Below are 15,952 nucleotides of genomic sequence, written 5' to 3'. Positions count from 1 at the left end.
TTAATATATTTCTGATTTTAATGGAAAGCTAAAACAAAAAATGTTAATATTAAAACTCATTAGTGTAAAAAACACTTGAAAAAAAAATTATCAAAAAATATATTTAATATCAAAAGTTATTTCACTTTTCAAAACATGCAAATAATGTTAGAGAATTATTGTTCACTTAACCCACAGGATTAATTGGACATCCAGGTTTAGGTATTTTAAAAGCCATGAGAAACTCTTCCCAGGCATTTTTTCCAAACACCAATCTCATTGTTTCACAAGCGTTTTTGAATGGTACTACATGAGCATTGCTAATCCAGGCATTGTTTGAACCTTTTATAGCAAAGTTTGTTGTGACCTAAACAAGTATTATAAGATACTATTATAGAATAAATACAATTTAGTTTATGTATTAAAGTTTTGCTCTACTAAAAAAATTTTAAAAATTTGATATACAATCTTATTTTTAACTGTGATGCTATTTAAAAACTATTTTTCGTGGCTTTTTGAGATAAATGATTTAAGTATGTCTTATTTAAGTTAGGTTCTATATAATGGGAAATATAAAAATATGAAAATTACTGATTCACTCTTTTGGTCCAGTACATCAGTAGTTATTAACTGTTTACATCTAGGCGAGAGTAAAAGTTTAAGGTAACTATGTCCATTAAAAATATCGATATTAGCGTCTTCTCCCTACTGTAGAAAGTAACATTTTAAGGAATTTTAATTTGAATATTTTTATGAAAAAATCATTATTCAACCATATAATTAGGGGTATCGTTTTTTAAAAACCACGCTGTATATTTATCTAAATATTTATTAAGTTCTGAAATAATTTTAGAATGGTAATAACTTCTCTAAAATGGTCTAATGTCATCGTTCAGTATTTTCTTAATTATATTATTTTCAATTTTATAATCTATTTAAACATGTATGTTTCAATTAAAAATAAATAAAATTATTGAAGTTGTATACAATCACATGAAATATAACATAATACCTTTAAATGTTAATTATTAGACCATATAAAGTTTAAGCATACGAATTGAGTGCACTGGATTCACTATTATTGATGATATCAAACAATTATATTTTTAATTACGGAAAACATCTATGTTGAACTTTTATAAAATTATTTTTTTTATTTTACAGGATTTAAAAAGTATAAATTTTAGCAACTTAGTAAAACTTACCATAATAGCGTTATCGAATGGAACCAAAAATGTTAAATTTCCTTTAAGATCTGTGATTGTTGGAGACCTTTTACTAAAAAACAAATTGTATTGAATCAAACTTTTTTCAGGTGAATCGCAAGAAGTAATATAGTGGTATTTTAGTTTAAATTCTCCCTTCAACAATAACGTTTGTAAAAGAAAACATCTACGGAATTATAATTTAGAACTATTAAATTGATAATTACTGCTGGTAAATTAGGACGAAAAACAGGTTGTAATTCTTTTGCAATTATAATATTTATAACAAAATATGACCAAAACAAAACGTATATATACATAATTACAATTTTAACTGTATTAAAATATAATTTTTTTTAGTCAGTTGTACAAAAAAAGTTTAGTACAAAGTTAGGTGAATAGTGAATATTAATATTGTACATTTCTTTATATAAGCATCGAATGTTATATATATATATATAATACAATGCGTTATTTATTCAAAGATCTTTGACAGGGGGCGTGGTATAGCGCAATAGGTCATTCAGTCACAGCTTCAGCGCTGATGTATAATTATACAGATTGCTGTTGATTCATGGATGGGTGACCGTATGGGATTTTTAAAAAGGTCACATACTTTTCATCTTACAGGCTTTTTCTATAATGGCCTTGCGTCACGTCGACAGTCGATGTTTAAGTACTGTCAAATCGTTAGATAGAGGAGACTCCAAATAGTTAGGATGTAGGCTAGTATATATATATATATATAGTTAGTAGAGTATGAGTAGACTAAGTGGAAGGGAGAGAAAAATGAGATCTAGGTGAGGGTTATAAAATAATATACTCGGGTAAAACCAATACAAAGAATGATGTAGGAATAATAATGGATGAGGATAATAAAAATAAAATAGTTGAAATAGTTAGAAAAAGTTTTGAATATATTAAGTGCCTATGCATCACAAGTAGTATGTGATGAAATAGACAAGAGAATATTATGGAGAGAAATGGATGAGGTTATGCGAGGAATATCTGGTAATGAGGATATTGTCATGAAATATGAAAGAGTATATGAAGGAAATGATTTTAATGGAAGATTGAGCCTGGAGAATGAATTCTGGATTTCGTAAAAAACAAAAAGAACACAGGAATAGAACCGAGGATTCGGTGGTTGAAATTGAAATGTGAAAAATAAAAAAGTTTTTAATGATGGTAAAATGAAGGCCTGTGTGGAGTGTTAAGGGAAACATTATGTTATGTGTGGAATATATTTACTAGTTGTGTAAAAAATACTGCGAATGAGATTATTGGTGAGAGTAAGAGAAAAACGCCAGTAAACAAGGAAAACTGGTGGTTGGATAAGGGCGTTAAAAAAATCATAGAGTAAGAAAAAACAGTTAGAAGTTTTTACAGAAGAACAAAAGTAGAAAAGATTGGATGAAGTATAAATACTTGTACAATGAAGCCAAATGTGCGGTAAGTAAGGCGAAGTTTTAGAGGTATGATAAGTTGTATGATAGGCAAAAGAAGGTGAAAAAGAACTCTATAAACTTCCAAAGTAAAAGATTATCACAATATAAGGTGTATAAAAAGTGACAATAAGATAGTGCTAACAAACAATAATGATGAAAAAGAGATGAGAAGAGTATTTTGAAAAATTACTGAATGGGGAGCATCCATAAGAGACATTAGAAGATATCTCGTGCAACGAGGGACTGATAGATTTAATTATTGAGAAAGAATTATGAGAGGCTGTAGAATCAATGAAAAAGAATAAAGTAGTCTTTTTAATAAAATCCTAGTCGAAGTGAAAATGACAAAAGAATAAAAGAATAGTATTGTGGAACCACTGTTTAAAAGCAAAGGAGACATATGTGAGTGTGGAAATTATAGAAACATAAAGCTCAAAAGGAGAAATATCAGTTACAAAGAATCAGATCGGTTTTTTGTTTGGAAAATCAACGATGGAGCCAATTTTTTGTGTGATACATCTAATAAAGAAAAGAAAAAAAAGCTGTTTGGTATTTATAGATTTGAGAAAGCGTTTGATAGAGTGCGAAGAGGAGTTTTAAAGTTGGTATTAATAAAATAAGGAATTCCAAAAAGTACATTTATATAATAGAAGATGTGTATGATGGCACTTGTACCAGGGTTAATAGTTTGAATGGATTAACAAAAGATTTTAAGGTAAGAGTAGAAGTGAACCAAAGTTCTTCTTTAAGCCCCTATTTATTTTTCAGTGATGGATGAAATCACTAGAGAAATACAAGGATAGGTACCATGGTGCATGTTGTTCGCTAATGATATAGTATTAAAAGGGAAAAATAAGGAAGAAATTAATCAGAGACTAGAGGTATGGAGATCAGCTTTTCAAGAAAAATGATTAAGAATAAGTAGGAATAAGAGAGTATATAGAGTATGACAAAATTGAACACGAGGTAAATGAAATGAGATGAGTAACAATAAGCGAGAACGTTATAAAAGAGGTGGCAAGTTTTGCGTATTTAGGGTCAGATGTGTAAAAGAACGATGGAATTGACGAGAATGTAAGACAGGATTAAATGCGAGTAAGTGAAGTCGAGAGAAGCGTCTGGTGTGTCATGCGATAAGAGAATTCCAGTGAGTCTGAAAGGTAAGTTTTGTATGACTATGGTGAGACCAGCTATGGTGTATGGTTCAAAGTGTTGGGTGGTTGAATAGAGCAAAGAATAAGTGTAGCAGATTTTAATAGAGATGAGAATGTTTATGGAAATGAATATTGAAGGAAGAATAAGTAGAGGAAGATTTTCACAAAATATTCAGTTTTTTTAATATAACTAGTTAAATTTAGTATTTATGCAAAAATGTTTCTTATTAATGTTTTTAGGATATATCAATTACAATAAAAAAGTATTGATAAAACTTTTTGAAATATTTAATTTTTTGCCTATAATTGAATCGATAAATTTTAAAAGATGACTTCTACACATTTTTCAAAAGTAATGCTTAAATATTATTAAATTTTCTAAATATTGTAAATTATTAGAAGGTGATAAAAATAAATTCTAATATTTTAGGATGTTACAAACACTATATACGTATTGAAGCTAAAAACTGAATAAAATATCTAAAAAATTATAAACACTAAAATTTATTTATTTTTAAAAAGTTCAAATTTTTAAGAAATTAATTGCAGTATAAAAAAATATAATTATAATAAACTTATTGATTTATAAAAACGAGTGTTTCATAGCTTCGCGGCTAAATCTTGGGTATTCTTGACGGTAGTTATGAACGATCTAAAAATTGAAAATTATACAGTTTATATTTAAATAGTAATGATTCTGTAGGATCGAAAAATATAACTATTTACAGTATAGTCATCGATGTAATATAAGGTTATATATTACCTTTAATAAGTATTGTTTTAGTCTTTATTTCTAGTGAACTTGTTATTATACTCTTCTATCAGTTTAACATTTTTTTAATTTACTATTTTTAGTGAAGATAAAGTTTTTTTGCTTTATAATATTCAGGAATGTTTTGATTGTATTATTCCGCAAATAATCAAAAGAGATTTGAAAACGTTTAAACACTATCCATGATTTATTAATAAGTAAATCAAATGATAAGTGTTTTCCGAGAAAATATGTAAAGTCTTTGAATTTCAAACTCAATTTTTGATGGAATTATCAACTATGTCTTCTTCAAGACCACTCATCTCTTGTCCTTGTATAATTACGTTTGCCATTCGATTGTTGTATAATCGATGCGATAATAAAACAAAGAAAATACAACACATTCTTCACTTAAGTACCATAGATGATTTAAACATTTTTTTAAAGCAACTTCTCCATCTTTACCATACTTAACAAGTTCTTTAAAAATTTAATATCATTAACAGGCACGTTTATAAGTTCTGGAGCTGAAATCCATATTTGTATATAATATTTTACTATGAAACAGACTATTCCTTTTATTGATTTTTTTTTATGAAGTGTCATTTTAAATTGATTAGAAAACAATAACATTTTTATGCAATAAATATCTTTAGTCATCCATCGGACTAGGTGATAAGTCCCAGGTTTACGAAATTTCATTCCATTTGGCGATGTTCCTCCTAATAAAATTAGTACTATTTCTAAGAACTCTTTGTAGTTATCCTTCCGGAAACTGCAATCAAGTTGTTCAATACAGTAAAATACAATTTCATTAATAACGTCTTTTAAATTTGAATGTCTATCATCAAATATTGAATATATTCTATATTTGCTTAAATCTAAAATGTTCCAGTTATATTTAAATCTTATAAACAAAGGAATATCAGGGTCAGTCATCACAGTGAGTTTTGAATTTACAAAAACCACTTAAAATATGATTTCAAATATATGATGGCTGTATGCAGAAGAAGTAATATCCCGCTTCAATAGTTGTTCCAAAAGAACACAAGATCCGTTTAGTCGACCAGTATTTGAAGCTGTGGTATCAAACACAAAAGCCTGAACTTTGTCAACTAAACAACATTCTTGTAATGTAGTATAGACGGAAGAAGAAATTTCTTTTCCAGTGTCATATGGAAGGTCAGGAACTCCTAATAGATTTTCAACATTAGGAGCTGTAATTATAATAGGTAGACGATCGGTATTTGTTAAGTTAGAATGTAATTTCGAATCCCAGTGGAGAACAACAAAATTAAAATTTAGATCTAAAAATTTAGACATTATATTCTTTGACAGCTGTTCTCGACAACTTTCTTGGTCCTTTTTAGTTGATCTATTAATTGCAAAATGGGATAAATCTACCTGAAAACTTTTTGTGGTTGCCATTAACAAATGTACATCATAAGCACTGATTTTGCACTTATCTAGAGTAGCTGATAATCTAGGTGTCATTATACTTGATTTTGCACGTTTTAAACTTGGTGGATAAGAATTGATTTGCATTTCATAAGCAATAGGGTTCAAACTTTAAAATCCATCTTCTAAGTTAGGTATAGATATGATTTGTTTCGAGTTTGATGGATCAGGAATAGTGTACATTTCATTGTCTACAATGATCAAACCTATTGCCTCATCATCAGAACAGAGATAAAATGACGATGAGACTTTATCTAAAAACATATTGTAGAAAAATATATTATTAATAATTAATAATTACTTTGTTTTGAAATTTGCTAAAAAATTAAAACAAAAAGATTAAAACGTCCAAAAAGTATCTTTTATCTTAAATTAAAAATATATTTTATTAAAAACTTTTTATTTTAATTTTATAGACTATTTATTGAGTTTTATTACTTGTTAACTGAGAAATGTCTAACTACTGCTGAAGTTTTCGTTTCTCTTAATTTCTTTTATTATATCTCTACGTTTTTCAATAATCGCTAATATCATATTTGTCTCGAGCATACAACCAAGATAACCTTTTTCTCGTCGTTTTAATAAAAATTGAATGTCATCTTCTTGACAATTTTACATACGTTGGCATGAGCTATGTCAAATAATTCGTCTAATTGGTCTTCAAATTATTTTTCATGTCTTCTTTGTACATCACTTTTTCTAAATTAATTTTTTTCCAATTTCTTTTATGCAATCAGAGTGATAATCAGTAGGAATACGATATTTCCTCCTAAAAATCATACACTAGTCATTACTAGTCTTGAGCTATCATGAGTACTTAATTTAATGAATCGCATATTATAAAATAGAACAGCTATACAATTCTTTTTTGACGGCAATTTAGAACCGATTAATGACTTTTCATTGAACCGACTAAATAATTTTTTTGTCTTGATATTTTAGTTAATAAATGGATGCAATTAAATTAATCAGAAACACAACAATTATATAAACTACACACAACTGTACAACCAAAACGTAACTAATTATTATTTATAGGCTAAAAATGAATTGATTGACTATATTCTTAAAATTCTTATCTCTGCTCTGCTGTATAATTATTGCCAAAGTATATTTTTGTACAAATATATAACATTTTTAAATATTTCATTGTCAACATAAAAACAAGTTTTCATACGGGAGACACAATTGTAATTTAAAAATAAACATCAGAAAAGTAACACATACTTTTTGTATTAATTATAGGCAAAACATTGAATCCTACAAAAAATCTTAATTATACTTTTTTATTGTAAATGATATATCCTACAAATAATAAAAAGTAACGTTTTTGTATAAATACTAAATTTAATTAGTTATATGAAAAAAACTGAATATTTTGTGAAAATCTTTGAAATATGATATTTAACGTTTTTTAACTATTTTTAAATATTATACAAGAAAATAAAAACATTACTGAAAATATAATGCGATCAACAAAATTATTTTAGTAAATTTTTTTCATAAAAATAAAATTGAAAAAGTTATATTAAAAAAACTGGTTTTCAACCCTTAACCGCCTAAAATTAACCCCTTTGAGGAACGGGATAGAGAGGGTCTATCAAAATAAAATTTTATACACACACGTTTATAAGTTAACCGAACAAAAGGGGGAGTTTCGGTTATAAATTTTCAAAATCAAAATTCATGTCCTATAGCTATGGACTACCCGAGAGAGAGAAAGAGATAATTATATAGATATACTTATAAACTCTAATGACCATTGTTATCTATGCATATAATTTTTGAAATTAAAAATTTTTTCATGAACATGACATTGGGCTTTAATATTTACATTGAAAATGGCTTGTGCTCATTTAAAAATTTATAATTTGTTGTAAACATATTACCATTATATTTTAAACGATTAAACATTGTTATTTTTTTTCAAGATTACAAAAATGTTGTATAGATAAATCAAAATTTAATACAGCATTTTAGTATAATTATGCTATGCTTTACATATAATTATTATACCTTATCGTTAACATTAACATATTAATTTATCATGATGCAGTTTTTTGTTTACATAATAATATGATGTCACACTGAATGAGAAAACTCATAAGTTGCAGGATCGAAATGATAAATAAAAAATAGCACAGTGGGGTCGCAATATAATTGGAGCAAGTATAGATGATATCTGACAGTGATTAAAATGACTACCACAAAAATTGCTTCTATATAAATCTGTAGATAGTATTGAATTTTTTGTAGGAATTATTGAATTATTTAAAAAGCAACATTAACTACAATTTCCTTATTAATATCCTGATTGATTTAGCATGAAAATGATATTGAATAATTTAATATTACAATTTTTATGGGGAAAATATAAAAAGTTATAAAGCTGTTGTATACAGAGTAAATATTTTAATATTTTTTTGATATTTTTTAATTTTATGTATTTCTCTATTTATTAATTATTTAGTTTTTTTAATAAGTTAATGATTAATTTCCTGATTTTCAATATTATAAACAAAGCATTTATTTTTACTATATAGATATAAATTTCGCAAATTAATGAACTGATTCAAAAAAGTGCGATATGTACGACCTATGGATGTTCGTAACTGACACTTAACTAAATGAACGATTGATTAGCGATTATGTTATTAATAAATCTACTTTTCTATTTATATTTTTTCTTTGACATATTATTTAAACCTTGTAAGGGTGTCAGCTTTATTTTTTAAATGGCAACATACATATTTAACTAACTTATAATTTAAAAAAACGTTATCACAGTGAGAAGATCGCGGTATAGTGGGAACGTGATGTTGTTGGAGCATTCAATATCTGATAGTGATTAAAATCAATATTATAAAAAACACTTAGATGCAAACTGTAGATATTGTTACATTTTTAAAAGGAATTGTTGGATTATTTCAAAAGCAACATCAATTCGTATTTCCTTAATTATATCTTGATTACAAGTTTTGTGATTTATTATTTATAATATTCAATATATATCATTTATAATAAACACTTAAAATATAGTAATTCAATTTAATATGAAATTGTTATTCAATAATTTAGTGTTATAATTTTTACGAAAAAATTATAATGTAGTTGTACATTTCTTTATCTCCGCGTTAAACGTGTATCAAATTGTAAGCAAGGCTGAGAATAATAATTATTTTTTATAACTAGTAAAGACACGATTATAAATAAGATAAGTTACTCAATTGACTGAAGTTTTCTTCTCTGCAGCCTAACTTAACTAGCACTTAAGTGATCAATTTTAACTAATCAACATATAGTGTAAAATATGACAAAATTAAAATTTCGTGCGAAAACTGATCATCTTAATATTAAGAGAAGTGTATATTGACTGTTTTACATAAATAATTTATGTAATTAATTAAAGTTTATATATTAAAAAAAAACCTACTCGTGACTATAAGGTTAAATAAACATTTCTTAATTATATTCACTAATAATTATAGACCAAATGTTAATATTAATAAAAATTTTGTTTTCCTAATATTTGAAAAAAAAAATTATTACAAGTATACTTTGATTAAAAGATTTTATATAAATATTGTGATTAAAAATATTATTCATTCTTGATAAAAAATTAATTAATGTTTTTTATTATAATATCAAATAAATGTAGTATATCACATTTTTAGAGCAGAGAGAAATCAAAATTTGGTGTACTTTCAAAATTTATGGAAAAACATATAAGGGTTCAGTTGTATAAAGAAAATAGAGTATATTAAAAATTATGACATAATAAATACACGGTGTTCTGAAAAAGGTGTAAATAAATACTCATTAAGCAGTTTTGTTAGTTAGAAATATCTAATTTAGACATTTCTAAAATAAAAATTTCTTTAGGCATCATAAATCTAAAATGGAAATTTTATAAAATATTTCTACTATAGTCAAAAATCATTAGTTAAGTTGAAAAATTTGTCATTTTGAATCCCTCCTGTGGGCAGAAAAAGGGACAGATTTATAAAAAAATATACAAAATGATATGACCTCCGTATCTATAAAAAAATTTATATTGATTTGGTCATTTATATAAAAGTTATGGCAGTTTTAAGCAAAAAAAATGGAAAAAATGTTGATTACCAATTTTTAAATTTGTTTTTTTTTTTTTTTTTGAGATTTCCCCCGTTTACGGTAAACGAGGGAATTTTTTTCAATTTTTGAGGGTAATATCTTCGGTAATACGATTTGTGATCTTTTTACGTATCGTTAAAAGAAATTGGTTTGGTGAGAGCTGAGAAAAAGTGGTAACAGATACAAAAATAAAAAATGAAAAAAGCATCATAATAAAATTAATATCTTGTCAATTTCGTATCGAAGCTCTAAAAACGGCAGTGCTATGAAGACGTGGCACTGTCATGTATGTTTTAGGTAAAATTTGGATAATTAATAAAAATTATTAATTAGTCACAATCAATTATTTATAATAAGTTCATAGTTCATAATAATAATGTGAACCGTTTTCATATATGTATAAAGGTTTGGAAAATTTCATCCAAAAGATTTAATAATTTTAATAAATAATTGACATTCAAAAATATATTTTTTAATTTTTTAACCTAAAATATAAAAACAATTTTTTCTCATTATATTTTAATACTCTACTATAATTCTCATATTAAAACCCAAAAAGCCCCCGGACTCCCCGACTTCTTATAGACCAATCAGTCTTCTCCCAATACTTTCAAAGTTATTCGAGAAACTCCTACTAAAACGTATCATACCCATTGTCGACACTGCAAATATTTTACCTAACCCTCAATTTGGCTTCCGCAACAGCCACTCCACCGTTCATCAAGTGCACAGATTGGTAGACAAAATATCCTATGCCTTGGAAGAAAAACTCTATTGCACTGGTGCGTTTCTGGACGTCTCTCAGGCCTTCGACCGCGTATGGCATGCTGGTCTTTTATATAAACTTAAGACTCTTCTCCCTAGTCACTACTATTTAATCCTTAAATCCTATTTAGAAGACCGTCACTTCTCAGTGCGAGTAGGTTCCACCTTTTCTGCTCCTACTTTAATCAATGCAGGCGTACCTCAAGGTGCGGTCACAGCTCCCCTCCTATTTAACATATATATATCTGATCAACCTTCTTCCCTCCATACGCTTGTCGGTGACTTTGCCGACGATAAAGCTATCTTAGCCTCTAGCCCTGATCCTCATTTAGCCTCTAGCTATATTCAGGACCACCTTCACCTTCTCCAAGCCTGGTACAAGGAATGGGGAGTTAAAATGAATGAATCCAAATCGATCCATTGTACTTTTACACTTCGGCAAGGAGTGTGCCCGACCCTCCTCCTTAACAACCAACCCCTCCCCACTGCCCAAAATGTACGCTACCTTGGAGTCAACATCGACCGTCGACTTACCTGGTCAGCTCACATTAAAAATAAAACTCGAACGCTGAACGATCGTTTTCGTCTTCTCCGGCCATTCCTAACTTCTAAAAATATCAAACTACCTACTAAATTACTGCTATATAAACTACTACTCAGGCCCATCTGGTCCTACGGTTTGCAACTCTGGGGCTCAGCCAAAGTATCAAATACAAACCGTATACAAAGGTTCCAATCCAAAGTCCTTCGCGTCATCTCCAAAGCTCCCTTCTATGTTTCAAATGATACCCTTCATTCCGACTTCAATTTACCCACCGTCACTAAACTAGCCAAACTCCACTACAAACGATTCAATAACAAGTTAACACATCATTCCAATCCCCTTATTGTCCAACTATCATCTGCAACTATTCCAGGAAATCCCCACAAAAGATTAAAAAGACAGTGGTGTCGTGACCTACTTTTATAATTAAAAAAAAAAAAAAAAATGTATATGTATCAATCCAACTTATTATCACTATTATTAATATTATGTTAGGACTAATACCTTAAATTTAAATTAATATTCATGTTGAAGTACCTCCGATGGGAGGTCTCTTCACTCAGTCTCTTCTGTCTGTTTTTTTTTCTTTTTATGTTATCACTTAAGCTTATTGTTCAATATTGTAACAGATAGCATAATAATTAAAATTTTGTTAAAAAAAAAAAAAATATTTTAATAAAATTTTTTTTTATTTGATTCATATCAATGTTATATTACAATATTTATGATTGATATAATTTTAATACATATATTAATATCACGAGGACCCATGTTTATTATCCACTCATTTTACATAAATCAAAGAAACTACGAGACCTGCAAATATACTTAATTATTGTGTTTATATCTCCCATGGACGAACAACATCAACTACAATAATGAAGCAGCCTAAAAACTTTTCTTTAGTATTTGTAAAGGTCATATTAACTTTATATATCCCGTAAAAAAACACTTTAGGAAAATACTCAATATCTGTTATAAAATTCAGGTCAAATCCAGATGATACATATACACCCTGAAAAAAATGTTTCATAATTAATAACTTAGTTCATTCACTATAAATGATTTAATTCAATATGACAGCCGAAATAACTTTTTATAAACTAATATCTTTTTGTTAATTTTTTTTTGTTTTGCAGAATTTTAATATTGTGAGACAATTTTAAACAATTTTTATAATAATAAAAATTATTACGTAATTGTATTTTGTTTTATACATTTTTTAAGATTTTTTTAGTTCTTTTTATTTGAATATTAAATAGAACTCTAATGAGTTTTTTTACAAGTATAAAGTACAATTAAGGCATATAAAATTGTAGAGTAGGTGAAATTTGTTGAGGTTCTACCTAGATTGGTTTATGTTAAATAGTTTTGTACCACAAGAAGCCTTCTTATTTTTTAAAAATTATCCTTTTTAAAGATCAAACACTTCTAGCTTATAAAGCTTTTGTATGAGAACTATGCGTGAAAAGGCAGCATAGAACACTTTGCCAAGAGACAACCTGGTAACAGCAACACACACACTGGAACTGAAAGGATCTATACGTCAATGTCGTACATCGATTTCGTACGAAATAGTAAAACGCAATACTATAAATATAGTGTTGAGAAACGGCCAAGTCGCTTGTCTCCCACCTTCTGTCATCCGATGGATGCAATAATAGCGATTGTGGTGTTACTAAATATACTGAATGTTTAGTAAGTAAGAAAACAGTTCTAAACAATGATAATAATAGAAATTTGTTTCCACGCTTATTGAACACTATATATTTTATCGACAGTACATTTATCAAATATGTATCCAACAATTATAAGTATCGTTGCTATATAAATAACTGTTTATTAAAGCTATTTAACCCTGCAATCAGTTGGCTAAATAAATGATATTCAGTTTATTTTTCAGGGAAATAAGAAACTCAAAAAAATTCATTGTTACTCAATCCAATATTTACTTAATGATTTCATTGTTTGCTCAAGGTTTCCAGTGTTTCGGAAAATTATTTATCCAGTTTGTAGGTAAAGGGTGAGATTTTCAAAAAATTGATATATAGCTGCCTAATTAAAAGGACTTTTTATAAAAAATCATCTTAAAAATAGCAAATTTATGCTTAACGTTCTCTCTAATAGCTAATGTCTATGCCAGAGAAGACGGAAAACCTGTATAGATCAGCATATCGGAATCGAACCACGATCTGATGCACAGCGGGTACAGACTGAACTAGGTAGACCACCTAAAATTATTCAAGGTCTTCATAGGAAAATTTCTCCCTTAATTTATTAATAAAAAAAAAAGTTGTAGTAATTTTAAAGACAAAAAATAAAGTATACATAAATTCACTGACATCAAAAATCGTCATTTACGAGGAATTAAGACATTTCGTTTGGTACTGCGAACGTGATTTGCCCAAACAGGTTTTACCTAATGGGTAGTGCGCAGTCCCCTACGGAGTTAAATTGATCACTTGTGTACCGGTGTGCCTTTTATACGTATGTGCCGTGCGACAGTTGATGTAAAGATCAATTTTTGCTTTTTATTTAGTGTTTCGTGTTTTAAATTACACTTTGCGCATTGGTAATACAATTAATAAACCAAACATTGTATATTAGTATTACATTCTTCAGCGAAAGAATCATATTGTTCATAATTGATTGCATCGGACTCGTCGACTCTAACATACCAAGGACTGAAAATTGGTTCCTGTTTTGTATTATCCTTTACTATATTCGCCTTTTTTGTGTCTGACACATCGAACAATTTTTCATTTTATTGTTCTTCTTTTATATGTGTATTATAGAATATTCTGTAATAATTTATTGTGTTTTTTTTTAACCTAACCTTGTTTTTATATTTTGTCATGCCGTGGAGCATATTACATTATTATTACATGGGCTAATAGCAATAAAGAATATAAAATTGCTGCCCACAAAATCTTATTTATTATTTTGTAAATTTTAATTCATTTTTTACAAAAAGACAATACCTAACTCGGCAGCGTGGAGTCCGAGTAGTTGAGTCAACACATTTATTTAAAAATTGAAAGATAATTTCTTATCATTTGACGTTTCGTCGAGTGAAATTGGTCGATTAAAATCTGAGAATGTAGAGGGTACGAGAAACGAAACTTTTTGGTAAAGTTAATACCTCCCAACGAAATTAAAAAAAAATTTAAGTATTAAAAATAAATTATGTGAAAATCACTTGAGAAAAAAATGATCAAAGAATATATTTTACATCAAAAGTTATTTCATTTGTCAAAACATGCTAGAACATGTTAAAGAAATATTCTTAACAATACCCACAGGTTTTAAAGGACATCCAGGTTTAGGTATTTTAAAAGCTGTGAGAAATTCTTCGTATGCCTTACTTCTAAACAAAATTGTCATTGTTTCACAAGCTTTTTTGAATGTCATTATATGAGCATTGTTAAACCAGGCATTATTAGAACCTTTTACAGCAAAATTTGTTGTGAACTAAAATAAGTATTATAAGATATCATTATACAACCATAATAATTATATTAAATCATTAGAATTTTGCCATACTATAAAAAAATTAAAAAATTGTTATATAGTCCAAATATCATTATAATTAATTATTAACATAAATACAAAGTTATGAAATTTATAATAATATTAATATAATGTATTTATTTTAATAATTATTGTGAAATTATTAATGATAATAGATAAATAACTTGAGAATATATAAATTTAAAATTTTACAAAATGTTTTCCGCGTACATTTCTTTAAATGTTTCATAGAGTTACTTATTGAATTAATTTTATAAAAGACGTTAAACATATAACTTATAAAGATATTAAAAAACTCAATTTTTGGATTCAACAAATATGTAATAACAAATTAAGATTATAGTATTATCATATTAAGATGAAAAATGAGTCGCTTAAAGTACAAAGAAAATAAATGTCAAATTTGAAATTAATAAATATCTCTTGCACTTTAAATGCCTAAAATATTATTATTGATAATTGTCGGTATCAAATAAATATTTTCTATGTACTTAAGTTAAATTTAAGACAACATAAAATATAAATATTTTAAAAATTAAATCATTTAACTTTTAAAATTCAATTTCAACTTATGAACTCGTTAACTTTGGATGTTATATAATGTAGTAAAATTTTAGTATTAAGGTTCCGTAACTAAATGAAGCAGTAGTACAGTTTAATAGTTTTAAATAATATAAATTTCATTGAATAAAATATTAAAAAATCTTAATTATAAATATACGCAGTAATACTTTTAAAGTTAACCAATATCTCTTAAATTAAGAAAAATATTGAGCATTTTTTTTGCCTTTTTATAAATTTTAAATTCCTGTCAATGTATCAAAAATTAAATATTTTTTAGGTTCATTCTTAATTAATAATAAAATTGCAAACTTAAGTCATACCTAAGCTTCCCCCTTAGTATAACTTCGAAGTAACGAGACAAGTGTTCTCATTATCATTTAGTGTTTTCAAAAATTTTTAAAAGCATCTATGCTTATCTACAATGATTTTTATAATATATA

General features: G+C 27.1%; 1 protein-coding gene across 4 annotated transcripts in view; it reads right to left on the bottom strand.

Annotated features, from left to right (window-relative positions):
• Positions 1-12,113: 12,113 nt before the first annotated feature.
• The window catches only part of LOC126898574 (uncharacterized), a 140,683-nt gene continuing 136,844 nt past the window's right edge, over positions 12,114-15,952 (bottom strand). For 3 of the 4 annotated variants that reach the window (XM_050672777.1, XM_050672776.1, XM_050672778.1), the window contains one exon: positions 12,114-12,432. In XM_050672777.1, coding sequence (XP_050528734.1) covers positions 12,259-12,432 — 174 coding nt within the window. In that variant the 3' untranslated portion in view covers positions 12,114-12,258. Of the gene's footprint in view, positions 12,433-14,717; positions 14,889-15,952 lie in introns of all 4 variants that reach the window. The other variant, XM_050672779.1, reaches the window with a different exon arrangement.

Source organism: Daktulosphaira vitifoliae, unplaced genomic scaffold (assembly GCF_025091365.1).
Source record: "Daktulosphaira vitifoliae isolate Bord-2020 unplaced genomic scaffold, ASM2509136v1 Scaffold_2, whole genome shotgun sequence".
Taxonomy (NCBI): Eukaryota; Metazoa; Arthropoda; class Insecta; order Hemiptera; family Phylloxeridae; genus Daktulosphaira; species Daktulosphaira vitifoliae.
The sequence above is the reverse complement of the archived record's forward strand: the minus strand, read 5'-3'. Positions and strand labels throughout refer to the sequence as shown.